We start from the raw sequence: 14,603 nt of genomic DNA on the forward strand, positions 1-14,603 counted from the left end.
CAAAACAAACCGAGTTCTCTTCTCACCTAACTCGAATACAAGCTAACTCGACTGAACATGAAGATTGAATACCGTTTGCACATTTGGGTATGATGTATTAAAAAAAGCGAATACACCTAACTCGAGTTGCATGTACTCGTGTATGAGCTCGTGCCATGTTTAAGTAACTTTTTAATATTTTTATTTTTTGTTTCCTTTTAAATAAATTAATAATACATACATAACAATACTAGCCCTGTTCCTTTGGGAGGTGGCAAAGTACTACTAGTAGTTTACTAGGGACTTTCAATGGAACGCACTTTCAACGAATTCAATACAAATCGTATCTACTCGGGAAGAAGAGCATGAGCATGGTATAAAAAGAGAAGGTATGATCATTAGAAAAAACTCAGAATCGAGAACTGTCAAATCTTATGGCTACTTAAGGTTTTGACAGCCCAGCCCATTGAAATTGTTGTTGTAAACAAATTTGTCTTGGAAATTGTTGTTGCTTTTGACTTTGCCAAATGCCAAACGTCAAAACCTTACTACCCCATTTTGTAAGATGGCGGCTCTAATGATCATACCTTGTCTTTTTATACCATGGAGCATGAGTAGATGATAGTACTAGATTAACCAAAACATCTATTAGTAGTAAACTACCACCTCCAATCGAACAGGTCGACTATGTTCATCAATAATTGAGGAGTGATTGGTCAAAAGGGGATAAAATCACTTTTTAGGTTTTTCAAACTTAATAATAGCCCTGTTCCATTGGAGGTGGTAGTTTACTCGTGAGTAGAAATCTAGTACAACAACTACACATTCCTATCTCCTCGAGTAGAAGATCATGTGTTAATTCTAGTACTAGATCTACTCATGAGTAAACTACCACCTCCAATGGAACGGGGCTAATATGCAGTTTTGTTCTCCACATTCCAACGCTTAGTTTAAATGATGATTTTTAACTTATTTCCAAAAATTCTTTCTTATGCGACGTATACATAATTGTAAACCCATTTTACAAAAGTGTTTTCATTATTTTGTTTACATTTTAACAAAATTTTCTGGGCGCCATTTAAAAATAATTGAAATATTTTTCATAAATTTTTAAACACGAATCCTAAATTGCTCTTTAGTTGACTTATTATGTCTTTTTCTATTGACTTTTGAGATTTTTGTGTAAAAATCTCAGATTTTCAACTGCAAATAGAATATGAAATCTAGTTTTGTAATTGTGTACGAAATCTGTGCGTATAAAAAAAAATAAAACAACAACAAATGTTCAGACAAATGTCAAACAGAGGAGTGCGTGTGTTTGTATGCGTGAATCTTGATAAAAATCCAGATTCAGATTTCTGATTCTCAGATTCATTTTTTTGTAATTTTTTTGAATCTCAAGACGCAAATAGATCATGAAATCTGAGATTTTTCCACTATTTCCCCTCTTCACCCCCCCCCCCCTTTCAGCTGTCAGATTCACAAATCTCATTCTTAATCTCATCAATAGAAAACGGCATTACACTTGTAAAAACTTCAAGAATATTTTAATTCGTTGTAAATTCTCCTTAAATATTTTCTGTGTGCCCCGCATGTATTTCCTGTGGTCCCGAATAGAAAATTGTTACTTTTTATTTTTTTCAAATATAACGGCTACAATTTCATACATCACGGTAAAAGAAAATCTACTACTATTTCTTAATTGTTCTTGTACATTCGAATGTCAACGCCAAAACGTCACTTCAAAACGTCAACTCAAATCGATTTTCTTCCAAACCGCATCAAACTTCACTCCCTTGCGCTTACGACGAAAGAAAAAATTTTCCTTGTACCACCAACATTTCAGTGAGTTACTCTGTGATATTTGTCCAAAAAATATTTCTAATCTTCAAATAGATTTTCTTATTATTCCAAAGCCATGGCGTTGCGTGTGTTAAATTTGCCCCAGCATTTGCGACAGCTAACCAAAGGAACTACTTTGGCTCAGGTAAGAATACAAATTGATATTCAATTTCATAATCTCGTGCTATCAAAAAAAAGCTGGGAAGTAAAATTTGACATTACGTAATTTTTCCAAAGAAAATTTAATGTTAATTTGCATTGATTTAAATTAAATAACAATTAGAAGACAAATGAAATAAAATATTGTGTAATTGATTAAAAGAAAGATGAAATGAAAATCCAAAAAATCCTGGAAATATTTTTGTGAAACATTTTGAGGTTATGTTATTGACCAAAGTTTCTTCTTCTTTATTATTTTGCGTTTTATCCAGCGCTACAAGGCCTCGCACGCTGCCGGCCTTAAGAAGACCTTGGTCAACATCCCAGCCACCCAGGTCACACAATTGGACAATGGTCTTCGTGTTGCCAGTGAAGACTCCGGTGCCCAAACTGCCACTGTTGGTCTTTGGATTGATGCAGGTTCACGGTCGGAGAATGAGTCAAACAATGGAGTTGCTCATTTCTTGGAACATATGGCATTCAAGGTGCATTATTTAATTCCACTCAAAATTCTTTCTTTATTTGAAAATATGATTGTTTTTTCAAGGGAACTGCCAAACGTTCACAAACTGATTTGGAACTTGAAGTCGAAAATATGGGTGCCCATTTAAATGCTTACACATCTCGCGAACAGACTGTATTTTATGCCAAATGTCTGTCTAAAGATGTACCAAAAGCAGTGGAAATCCTTGCCGATATTATTCAAAATTCCAAATTGGGTGAATCTGAAATCGAACGCGAACGATCTGTGATTTTGCGTGAAATGCAAGAAGTCGAAAGTAATTTGCAAGAAGTTGTATTTGATCATTTGCATGCAACTGCTTATCAAGGTACACCATTGGGACAGACCATTTTGGGACCCACAAAGAATATCAAGTAAGAATTATTTATGTGAATTTTATATTTTGAAGATTTTTTCAAGTTTTTGGCTCAAGAAATCTTAAATTTTTTTTTTTTATTTTTATTTATTAAGGGCCATCTGCTGAATCGAAACTTAAATAATTTATGTTGAACATAAACTCTTATTCCCTACTTTTTCCTCTGCGTAAACTGTCACAAAAGGATTTATGTAGAACTTAAATGCTTAAGTTTCCATTCAGCAAACGGATCTAAGTTTTATATTTTAAGTTCTAATTCTTACATAACTTAACTTTTAGATAACAATATTGAAGAGTTTATTTTTGAGGAATTTAATCTTTTTTGCTCCAAAAATGCAGCATTTTGTGCAATCTCACTCAAACATTCAAATTTTTCTAACTCGTCATGGTGTTTCCTTGTATCAATTATTTGTATTGCATAGGTAGCAAATTAAAAAAAAAATCATATCAGAGATTATCAAATTGTTAGATTTTTCGAAGTCCTCCAATCCAAGTTAATTTCATTCATCAATCATCACATAATTGCGTAATTCTTAGGAGAAAAGCTGAAACAAATCTCGGCATTGTTTGTACACAAAGTCGGTTAAAGCAGGTCCAAGCAGTCTCCTGACGAATAGACAATATACAGGGTGTCCCAAAAGTTAACGTCGAAACGAAAACGGTAGATAGGGTAGGTGGTGACAGTTATCAGAAAAATAATAAAAAAAAATCGCAGCCATATATTTTGGGAGTTATGGGCATTTGAAAAAAATTCGAAAATATGGTCACCCTGTGACAGTTTTTCATGTGCCGTGACAACAAATCTTAATTTTTCTCATTTTTTTCTTTTGTTACGGAACCTTGAATAACCCTGCTATCAAATGCAATCAAAAATTTTAACTCAGCTGCATCATTTTTAAAGAAAATATTACTTTTTTACCCAACTTAGGGAGGATGTACTAGACATCACCTTTATAAACAACTACTCCAATCTGCAGGTAGAAAACTGGAGAGTATCCCCTTTAAAATCCTTTTCAGATCATAGTTGGATTCTCTTCCAACTCAAATTTGAAACTAAAACCCCACCCCCTTACAGAAATCCCTTACAGAAATCCCAAAAGAATTGACTGGAAGAATTTCGGTCAAGTTTTTAGTGCAAAAATACGCAGTATACCCAATCTGAGCACAGATACGGTTGAAGATCTTGAATCAAAGGTTATAACCTTTGAAAGATCGATGATCACTGCCTTTAAAGTCTCGTGTCCGGTGAGACATAGCAGCAAAACATTTCCTCCTTGGTGGAATGAAGACTTGTCTTATCTGAGGAAGATGACTAGAACAATCTTCAACATCTGCCACAAATACAAATTTTATCAACCCTATAAAGATTGCTTAAAAGTCTATAAGCGCACTATAGCTTTAGCCAAAAAAGAAAGCTGGGAGGAATACTGTCATTCCATAGAAGATATTAAGGATTCCGCCAGGTTAAGCAAGGTTTTATCGAAAGAACATTCTAACCCCTCGTTTCTTAAAAAGCCTGACGGATCCTGGACAATATCCCCAGCTGAATCCTTGGAATTACTAATGACTACTCACTTTCCGGGGTGTGTAGATAACACCTCTGAAGTGAACATAAATCCCACCTTGCTATCAGTTACGACACAGCGAGTAAACTCCTTGATAACAAGAGAAAATATAGCTTGGGCTATTAATACTTTCTCTCCGTATAAATCCCCAGGCCCTGATGGTATTCTGCCTATTATGCTGCAAAATCAGCAAGAGATAGCAGTTCCATGGCTTGAAAAAATCTTTAAAGGCTGCCTTCTTCTTAATCATGTGCCAAAGTCTTGGAGACAAGTTAGCGTGGTTTTCATACCAAAAGTGGGCAAAAGAGGACATGAATCCGCGAAGGATTTCCGGCCAATAAGTTTAACATCTTTTTTACTTAAAACCTTAGAAAGAATCTTGGAAACTCATATTAGAGACATTTTCAAAAGATGTCCCTTAGCTAGTTCGCAGCACGCTTATATGAGGGGCAAATCTACGGAAACAGCCCTCCATGAAGTTGTTAGAACAATTGAGAACTCGATCCACTTTAAAGAATATACCCTAGCTACCTTCTTAGATGTAGAGGGAGCTTTTAACAATGTCCTAACCGAATCTATTCTCGAGGCCCTAGTGACTTTTGAAGTAGAAGACTACATCAGAAGTTGGATTATTTCAATGCTAAAAGAGAGAAGAATTCAAGCAAGTTTAGGAAATTCAAACTGTTTTAAATGTGTCAACAGGGGTACGCCTCAGGGTGGCGTTCTCTCCCCCCTTCTATGGCTCCTTGTTATGAATAATATCCTCGTGAAGCTTGAGAGAAGTGGAGTGAAGACAGTGGCATATGCGGATGATCTGGTTGTACTTGTATCAGGAAAATTTTTACCCGTGATCAGCGAGATCACTGACACGGCTTTGAGAAAAGTTAGCAACTGGGCTACAAGCTGTGGCCTAGGAGTTAATCAAAGTAAAACGGAACTGATGCTTTTTACAACTAAAACCAAAATCCCTGTCTTCCCTCTACCTCAGCTCAACGGCCAAATCTTATCACTTTCTTCTAGCGCAAAATATTTAGGTGTAATTTTGGACACTAAACTGAGCTGGAAGCTAAATATAGAAGAGCGGGTTAAGAAGGCGAGCATTGCTTTCTATGCCTGTAGTAAAACCTTTGGGAAAAAATGGGGTCTTAAATCAAAAATGATTCTATGGACTTACACAGCGGTGGTACGACCCATTCTTACTTACGGCGCCATTGTTTGGTGGCCTGCACTAAATAAAGCATATAACATCAACAAACTTAAGAAAATTCAAAGAACAGCAAGCGTAGGGACAACTGGAGCCCTCCGGTCGTGCCCTACTGAGGCTCTAAATGTTCTCTTGCACCTTTTACCCATAGACCTTCATATAAAATACCAGGTTTCTTGTAGCGTTTTAAGGCTAAAAGAAACGGGCTGTTGGAAGGCAAAACCCTTTGGTCACAGTGACACAGCAAATTTAATACCATCGGATATGCTTCTGACACCCACGGACTACTGCACTCCTATTTTGAATACTGTAATGAATTGCAAGGTCAGCTTCCCGTCTAGATCAGACTGGGAAGATGGCATTGTGACGAGAGACTTCGACACCTGCATTTTCACTGATGGCTCAAAAATGGATTGTGGGGTCGGTGCGGGTGTCTATTATGAATCCCTCAATATCTCAAAATCCTTTCGACTACCAAACTTTGCCAGTGTATTCCAAGCGGAATTGCTGGCAATTAAAGAAGCTTGCAAATTACTTAGCCTATATCCAAACCAAAACCAAAGCATAGCTATATTAACAGATAGCCAGGCAGCTATAAAAGCAATTGCTTCGGTCACGACATCCTCCAAATTAGTTCAGCAGTGCAGAGAGGAACTCTCATTGCTGAGTGGAAGCCTCACAATCACTCTCATCTGGATCCCAGGTCACAGTGGTTTTGAAGGCAATGAAAAGGCGGATGAACTGGCCAGGCAAGGATCGGCCCTTCATGAGTCTCTAGCAGAAATAGTTAACATCCCCATGGGAGTCATGAAGGGCGATATCTTCTCAAAATACCTAACAAAAGCCAACAATAGGTGGCACAACTTGACTAGCTGCGTCATATCCAGAAAAATCTGGCCCACCTATAATAAATCCAAATCATATGACCTAATCTCTAGACCCAGAAAAGAAATTAGCAGGATCGTTGCGGTATGTACGGGACATTGGCCGATAGGAGAACACGCAGCAAAGCTAGGTATTCCTTACAACACCTTTTGTCGCAGTTGTTTGAATCAGCAAGAAAAAGAAACGGTATTCCACTTCCTTTGCCAATGTCCTGCCCTTGCTAGAAGCAGAATGCTCTCTCTGGGCAGTGAATTTTTCAACGATATAAATAACATCTCAGAATTAAAGATCAAAGACTTGATCTCATTCCTCAATGCAACGAAGTGGTTTTAGGCTAGCCTAAACACTCGTATGTATTGAAATCACTTTATTCCAATTAACCCATTTATAACTCATAGGTTTCACAAGTTTTGGTATCAAAACGGCGCATTTTGCGCTACTTGGGTCATCAAGCTAGGATGCTTATGACCGCCATCTCTACCTACCTACCTACCCAACTTAGTACTAAAAAATTTTACATGACTCTAATTCAATGAGCCGTAGTATAAAAAAAAAGCACTACGATGTTTCGGCAAGTTGCCTCAAAAGTTGGTGTGTTCAATTCTCTTTTCAAAATGGTATAACATTGTTGGGAATATTTCATAAATAACCGAGATAAATTTTTTTTTCTTAAGAAATCCGACTTTTTAATGAGGTAATTTTTCCATATTATTCAAGTTTTGTAGTACCCTTTCAGAACCTTTCAGAATACAAAAACTTAAATAATATGGAAAAATTACCTAAAAAAAAGTCGGATTTCTTAAGAAAAAAAATTTTATCTCGGTTATTTATGAAATATTCCCAACAATGTTGTACCATTTTGAAAAGAGAATTGAACACACCAACTTTTAAGGCAACTTGCCGAAACATCGTAGTGCATTTTTTTTACACTACGGCTCATTGAATTAGAGTCATGCAAATTTTTTTAGTACTAATTTGGGTAAAAAAGTAATATTTTCTTTAAAACTGATGCAGCTGAGTTAAAATTTTTGAATGCATTTGATAGCAGGGTTATTCAAGGTTCCGTAACAAAAGAAAAAAATGAGAAAAATTAAGATTTGTAGTCACGGCACATGAAAAACCGTCACAGGGTTACCATTTTTTCGAATTTTTTTCAAATACCCATAACTCCCAAAATACAGGGTGTCCCACAGTCACCGCCCCAAACGAAAACCATGGATTCCTGAGGTCATTTTTAGTCGAAAAACTTAAGAGCTAATTTTCTCGTTTTCGTCCCGTTTTCGAGTTACCACGGTTTTTATGATTTTTGTTCTCTTTTCCCTTATCTAGCTTTATCTTTGCCAAACTACGTTTGATTTGAAAAATTTTTTTTAAAACCAATCAAGAATTTATTACAGTTTTAGTTTGTCTCAAAACTTTTTTTTCTGCGGACAACCGTTTCTCCACAATTTGGCATCAAACACAATTTTCTTCGTTTTTTAAGTTGTTTTTTACACTTTCATATCATTTAAGTCAAAAAAACACGTTAATGAGTATTAATTTTTTGTACTTTTTATTAAAGCCCAGTTTATTTTCATAAAAAAAAATAAGTTTTATTTCATAAAAAAGGCTACTGAAATTAATTAAAAAAAATAAACAAACTGAGTGAATTAAAAAAAAAATAATTTTTAAATACAAAATTTATTTAAATGAATTAAAACTTTTTCTGAGCTTTATTTATTTGTTCTTTTCTTAACCACTTAACTCGTGTTTTTGTTTGCTTGAACACAATCCTATTTTCTTAATAGATAACACTAGGCATAAGGGTTTTGTTTTAATAAGTTTGATGAACTCGAATCCGAAGTCAAAAATTTTCTATCAGCTCGCGTTTTCAAGATATTCCCGTTAAGAAATTTCAATAATCGATTTTTTGCTACTTTTTAAGCATTTCCCTAGCTAACAGTGTTTTTGTTTCAGGAAGAAAACAGTACTTTTCTAAAGGTTTTGGGTGTGTTGAATTTGAATCGGAATTTTTATATCAGCTAGCGTTTTCAACTTTTCAACTTTTTACGCATTTCCCTAGTACTCAAACTACAGTTACAGCGAATGGCAATCAGCGATGCCAAATTACTTCTAGTAGTTTGTTCCTGTTTCTTTGTTTAAAATTCAACTCAGGAAAAAAAAATCGACTGCAGATCGAGTTTTTGGTTATTTGGAATTCGACATTTCATATTTTTTTAACTAAATAGTGTACATGTATGTATATCAAACTTTAGGTTCGTATCTATTATCACTCTCAAGAACCTACTTTATTTGATCTGCTTGTTTTATTTTTTCATTGTCTACATATTCTAAAGTAAACATTGCACTGCGTTTTTTATTACAATTCGTCATTTTTATGCAGGATAAATAACAAAGGTCCGCGTAATGAACTAGTTGATACAGTTTTACATTTACAGATCCCCTTTTGGTTCTTTGAGAAAGAGCAATGTAGTTCTTTGTCCCAATTACCGCACTGCTTGACTCAAAATATGATGAACAATTTTCCAATGAATCAAAACATTTTGTAATCAATTTTTTAATGGAAATTTTTTGACAACAAAATTCTTATTCAAAAAATTCAAAATCGTAGTTTTAAATTTTTATGAGTGGCCTGAAGCCTGGCAAAGATTACAAAATAGTCTTCTTAAAAACCTATGTATAACTTAAAAAGATATGGCGATTTCTGTAACGATAAAGAAATTTGACTCTTTGTTACTTTTCCAGTTTTTGCCTATAAATTGAGAAGCAAGTCGAATTTGAAAATTTGTGTTGTAACAAGCCGCCCTGCACCTAAGTGCCTGTTAGTAAGAGTTCTCAAGCAAAATTTTCTTATAAAATTTAAATAAGTTCACCCGAAGTCTTTACCTAATACTAAACTTGAAGTGCAATAAATTTTCATTTGAAAAAAAAATGTTTTTATCTATTATTAACGTTTTGATTTTGTCACTCTTTTCAGATCCATTGGCAAGTCTGATTTGTCAGACTACATCAGCACCCACTACAAGGCATCCCGTATTGTTTTGTCCGGAGCTGGTGGAGTCAACCACCAAGAGCTCGTCCAATTGGCCAACGCCAACCTTGGTAAATTGCAAAACACCTATGATGGCAAACCACCAGCAATTACTCCATGCCGTTTTACTGGCTCTGAAATGCGTGTCCGTGACGATTCATTGCCATTGGCTCATGTTGCCATTGCTGTTGAGAGCTGTGGATGGACCGATCAAGATAACATCCCTCTAATGGTCGCCAGTACTTTGATTGGTGCTTGGGATCGTTCACAAGGTGGTGGTGTCAACAACGCTTCCAACTTGGCTCGTGCTAGTGCTGAAAGCAGTAAGTTTTAACTTTTTTTTTTCTTTTTCTAAACGAATTCTAAAACTTGTTGTTTTGTTTTCAAGATCTTTGCCACAGCTTCCAATCCTTCAACACCTGCTACAAGGATACCGGTTTGTGGGGAATCTACTGGGTTTGTGATCCACTCCAGAGCGAGGTAAACAATACAGTCACGTTTCTCTTATAACAATATCCTCTCAATAATTATAAATCTTTCCTAGAACATGCTCTACAACGTGACACAAGAATGGATGCGTCTCTGCACCATGATCACCGATGCCGAAGTTGAACGTGCAAAGAACCTCCTCAAGACCAACTTGCTTTTGCAATTGGATGGAACCACACCAATCTGTGAAGATATTGGTCGCCAAATGCTCTGCTATAACCGTCGTATCCCATTGCACGAATTGGAACAACGTATCGACTCTGTGTCAGTGCAGAACATTCGTGATGTTGGCATGAAATACCTCTACGATAGGTGTCCAGCTGTTGCTGCCGTCGGACCAACTGAAAATCTACCCGACTACAACAGAATTCGTTCCAACTTGTACTGGCTTAGGCTTTAAACAGTTAAATTATTCAAGTAATAAAAAAAATATTTCCCAATCATACATAAATTAATAAAAGAAAATCCAATTTCAAACCAAGCTCCTGATGTAATCGATACCAAGTTAAAGAAAAAATATATGTTTATTTAATGTGAAAGAACGCACTACAATGATCAAGAGATGATGTTTAACAAACAAAAATAATAAAATTAAATACAAAATTATCTAAGTGTTTTTTATTTTATATTCTTTTTTTTTTCGTAGAAATTTTTTGTAGACATGTTTATTTTTTTGTACTGGTTTGTTTTGAAGACTTGCTTTCGAATAATTGCTTTAAATTGAGTTTGAAGATTTATTTTTATTCGCTACTTTTTTTCTCAAGACTCGCGAATTCTAATTGTCGGCCCTAGCGAGGTAATCCGTCGGAGCGGATTTTGTCCCATTTCATCCGAATCGGACAGTTTTTACCTGTCGGAGGCACACCTCGAAGCATGTTTCGTATAAAATCGGAGAATTTTCCGCTCCGACGGATACCTCGCTAGGGCAGTGTATGATGCAAAAAGCTCAAACATTGCATTGTACATATTCAATGTACACCCTCTGTCAAAAGTTTGGAATCACTTGAAAGAGATAAGAAAAAACTTATTGTTGCAAAGTTAATTTTTATTTTATCATATAATCATCAATATCATATCAATAGTCGATTGCACCAAGGTACGGTTATGTGCTATGCGCTGTTTCGAAGATAAGGTCTACGGCTTTCTTATACCCTCCTTTTTACCCCTGAAGACGTTACTGCGGCCTGAGATGCCGATATTCATTCTAGACTTTTAATCCTTCTTAGCTGGTTGCTTAGTGTCCTTCAGCCTCACGATTCCTACCTTAATCTCATTTCGTTCTGGTCGTTGGGGCTTTAGTTTATCAATGGAATTGACTTTTTACGACTGGTCGAGGGTGGAATGATGAGCTTCATTGTCATTATGAATATGTTATATTTTATAATCATCTTTATCTATGCCTATAATGCAAGTTTTTCCACTCTTCGGTAAAAAAACAGCGCATTTGATTCCTTCGAAAGAATCTCTGCAATTTTCTTGAAGATACCTAAGTACAATTCGTAATTTCTAGTCATTTAAGAAGTCTAATGGGATGAATAAGTCAATAACCAACCATCGATTTTGTGAAAATGTCACATAAAGCAGAAACAGTTGCTATTTGGGAGTGGCTTCGTTAAAAGGAAGCATTCTCTCGAGCAACGACGGTGTCCCTATACACGACTCTTATCATTCCAGTCCTATTTTATGGTCCAGAAACATGGTTATTGACGAAGGCGGATTAAAACTTAAGATTTTTTCGAGAGAAAAATGGAAGGGGAGCTCGATCAACTTGGCTTGCAAATCGGGAAGCAGCTGGCTGGAAAAGCTTTACAATGGATTGAAGCGTAGGTTAAAGGCACTGGTAATTCAAAGGAAGTGAGATATCCTTGAATACAGGAAAGAAAGGAGACGTAATCATCTAAAGATTTGCTGATGTCTTGCGTTGGTGGTTCAACGTAAGATTTTCAAGATTTACAACTACGATTTTTTTTTTGTGGCGTGAATATATGCATATTAGCTTCTCAGGAATTTAATTTGGAATGCTAAAAGAATATCAATATAAGAAGGAGCCTAGGTAGATGAAGTCACTTACTACCTTGTATTCTTTAAAACGTGGATGTTGAGGGTCCTTTTTTGAGGACATCATTAACTTGTTTTTATTCTCATTGGCTGATCCCATTTTTGTGACTTCTTTACCGAACCTGTCTGGCTGAATAGAATGTTGCAAATGAAGCTGTAGTTTGTAGTACTTTCAAAATTGTATTGAGGGAAAATCCTACAAAAGTAGGCTGCAGCTGAGGTAAAAGTTGAAAATTCTTCAACTTCCGCTACAAGCTACAACATTGTATTTAGGGGGTGTATGAGCAGCGTGCATTCTCCATCGTCATCCTGCAGATGCGAACGAGTTTGGCAAGAATTGAAAAACTGCACAATACATGGATATTTACAACTTGTCTCTATAGAAACTATCAAACCCGGCTTTGAAATCAATGAAAAGGTGATGGGGTATGGATTTGTACTCCCGTTTTTGTTCTTAGATCTGCCGTAATGTGAATGTGGTCTAAAGACAAACTGATAAGGACTTATTAGATTGTTGGCGGAAAGCTTCAGAAGTTCACATATTACGGCAGAGAGGACCATGTTAGGGAAGCTGATTCCTCTGTAGTTGGCGCAGTTCAGAGGGCTTCCTTTCTTCTGCGGACATGCTTTTATCCGACCATATTCGACAGGTGATTGGTGCATAGGCAACCGGGTCATCGCATTCAGCTGTAAACAGCTCATGAGCGAGGAAGTGAGCTCCATTAAATTTATTGAATGGTGTAATCTACCTTTGGGCGGAGTTGGTTTGGTCATCGCCATCGTATAGATCTCATCAGTCAATTCTCCAAATGCTCAGCATCATTGTTCTCTTGTCCGTCTTAGCAGGCTTTAGTTCTAGCAGAAATAGTATTTGAAAATTCTGTCTTTAAAGTGGAACAATCTACCCAAAAATAAAAGCTAGTGAGTGTGATAAATGTAATACGGAAACGGTACTTAGGTAATCTGAAAAAAAAGAAAACACTTTCCCAAACTGCTAAATGGAGAAGACATTCACTATTTTTTTTTAGGTTTTAGTGAGATGAATAATACTACGGTCGAACTATTTAAACAGATGGCATTTAAAAGATGGCTCTCATCAAAAAAAAATAAAAAAGTACTCTTTTTTGTAATTTTCTTTAATAGTACCTATTTTCTTATGAAAACATACAATTTATTGATTTATTTACCGTTGAGGAGCAGGTTTAGGTTTGGGAATTTTAGCCAGCAAAGCCTGTATTTCATCCTTTTCCTTCCAATCCTTCCACAATTCAAACAAATTTACTATAGAACGTACAATTTCCTGTACTTTGTCTAAATCTACATTCAATTCGGCAAACCATGATTTTAAGTCTTTTTGTAGAATAACACAAGCAATTTGTAGGCATCCAATCGCAATCTTTAATAAAGTAGTAAAGTTAAAACAGAAACAACATTTAAATGGCTTGTATTCTTACTTGATATGGTGGATACAACAAACAAACATCTGTCCTCAAAGAATCATTTATAATTCGCCAAGCTAGCGTCAAGAAATTATCTTCCTGCCCACCAATATCTTGAACCAACTGCAACAGCGGTCTGTATGGTTGATAAACAATCAAACAGCAGTCTAAATTCTCTAATAGATAAAATTCACACTCCAGAATGTGATTGATTCTGTAGGGGAATTCCTGGGCATAAGCATAATTGAATTTTGTCTTAATTACTGATTGGCAGATTGATATTAATCTCGAGTTGGAAATTACTCCAAATTCTTCTACTTTGGAGGCAAGTAGAATGCAAGTGGGCGCAAGTAACAAAGGATCTATGTTTTTTAATGAATTTCTTGCATAGAATCGTTTAAAGTAGACAGTGGCAGTGGCAATGACCTGCTGACGAAGTTTTAATTGTTCTCCTAGCACTTGAATAATGTTGGCAAAAAATATAAATATTTTTTGGTATTCATCTTCGGTGAGAGATTGTAGGTCGTGTTGACGTTCTCGGGCTAGGTCTTGTCTGTCTAGTATCCATTGTTGAGCGTGAGAACTTTGCCAAAAATTTCCAGCCATTATTTAATTAGTGTTTTTTTTTTATTATTTTATTAAATTTTGTTCGATATTGTTTAATACTGATAGATGCGTTGGAAATTTGTTTATTTTTCTTAAGAAATTTTTTTTTAGTTTATTTCGGTGGAAAAAAGAAACTTGGAACAATAATGAAAGTATTCAGAAGAAAGGTTAAACGTCAGATGGAAAAAGTGTGTTCAGTGAAAAAGAAAAATGTATGCTGTTTTCCATTTGCAGTTAGTATTTCACTCCGATTTAGCTCCTTAAGAGAACAGAATGCACCGCTTTTGGCTCAGCGAATACAATGACAGCAGCTGTCTAAAAATTCGCTTTCCAAAATGGCCGAAGAATAAATGAGCGGTCACGCAATGGGCTGTCACATTACATAATAAAAAATTGATTAACAAACTCGTTTTTGTAAAATGTTTGCATTTGCACAGGTGGTTTCATTTAAGCTGGCAATTAAAAAAA

At 35.8% G+C, this 14,603-nt stretch overlaps 2 protein-coding genes across 3 annotated transcripts; one reads left to right on the forward strand and one right to left on the reverse strand.

Moving 5' to 3' along the window:
* The first annotated feature begins 1,684 nt into the window (after window positions 1–1,684).
* LOC129913997 (mitochondrial-processing peptidase subunit beta) lies at window positions 1,685–10,638 on the forward strand. 2 transcript variants are annotated; one of them, XM_055993012.1, is made up of 7 exons: window positions 1,685–1,824; window positions 1,876–1,966; window positions 2,253–2,465; window positions 2,528–2,856; window positions 9,490–9,866; window positions 9,932–10,023; window positions 10,088–10,638. In XM_055993012.1, the coding sequence occupies exons 1-7, from the start codon at window positions 1,700–1,702 to the stop codon at window positions 10,430–10,432; spliced, it is 1,572 nt and encodes a 523-aa protein (XP_055848987.1). In that variant the 5' UTR covers window positions 1,685–1,699; the 3' UTR covers window positions 10,433–10,638. The 2 variants fall into 2 exon arrangements, with proteins under 2 accessions (XP_055848987.1, XP_055848989.1); XM_055993014.1 differs by having other exon boundaries at window positions 1,714–1,824; window positions 1,896–1,966.
* A 2,567-nt stretch (window positions 10,639–13,205) lies between these two features.
* On the reverse strand, window positions 13,206–14,311 carry LOC129914264 (cyclin-C). The gene is made up of 2 exons (XM_055993432.1): window positions 13,545–14,311; window positions 13,206–13,486 (listed from the first exon to the last, which is right to left on the reverse strand). Exons 1-2 carry the CDS (start codon window positions 14,133–14,135, stop codon window positions 13,274–13,276), a joined length of 804 nt encoding a protein of 267 aa, XP_055849407.1. The 5' UTR covers window positions 14,136–14,311; the 3' UTR covers window positions 13,206–13,273.
* Between the last annotated feature and the right edge of the window lie 292 nt (window positions 14,312–14,603).

This window comes from Episyrphus balteatus, chromosome 3 (assembly GCF_945859705.1).
Source record: "Episyrphus balteatus chromosome 3, idEpiBalt1.1, whole genome shotgun sequence".
In the NCBI taxonomy this organism is placed as follows: Eukaryota; Metazoa; Arthropoda; class Insecta; order Diptera; family Syrphidae; genus Episyrphus; species Episyrphus balteatus.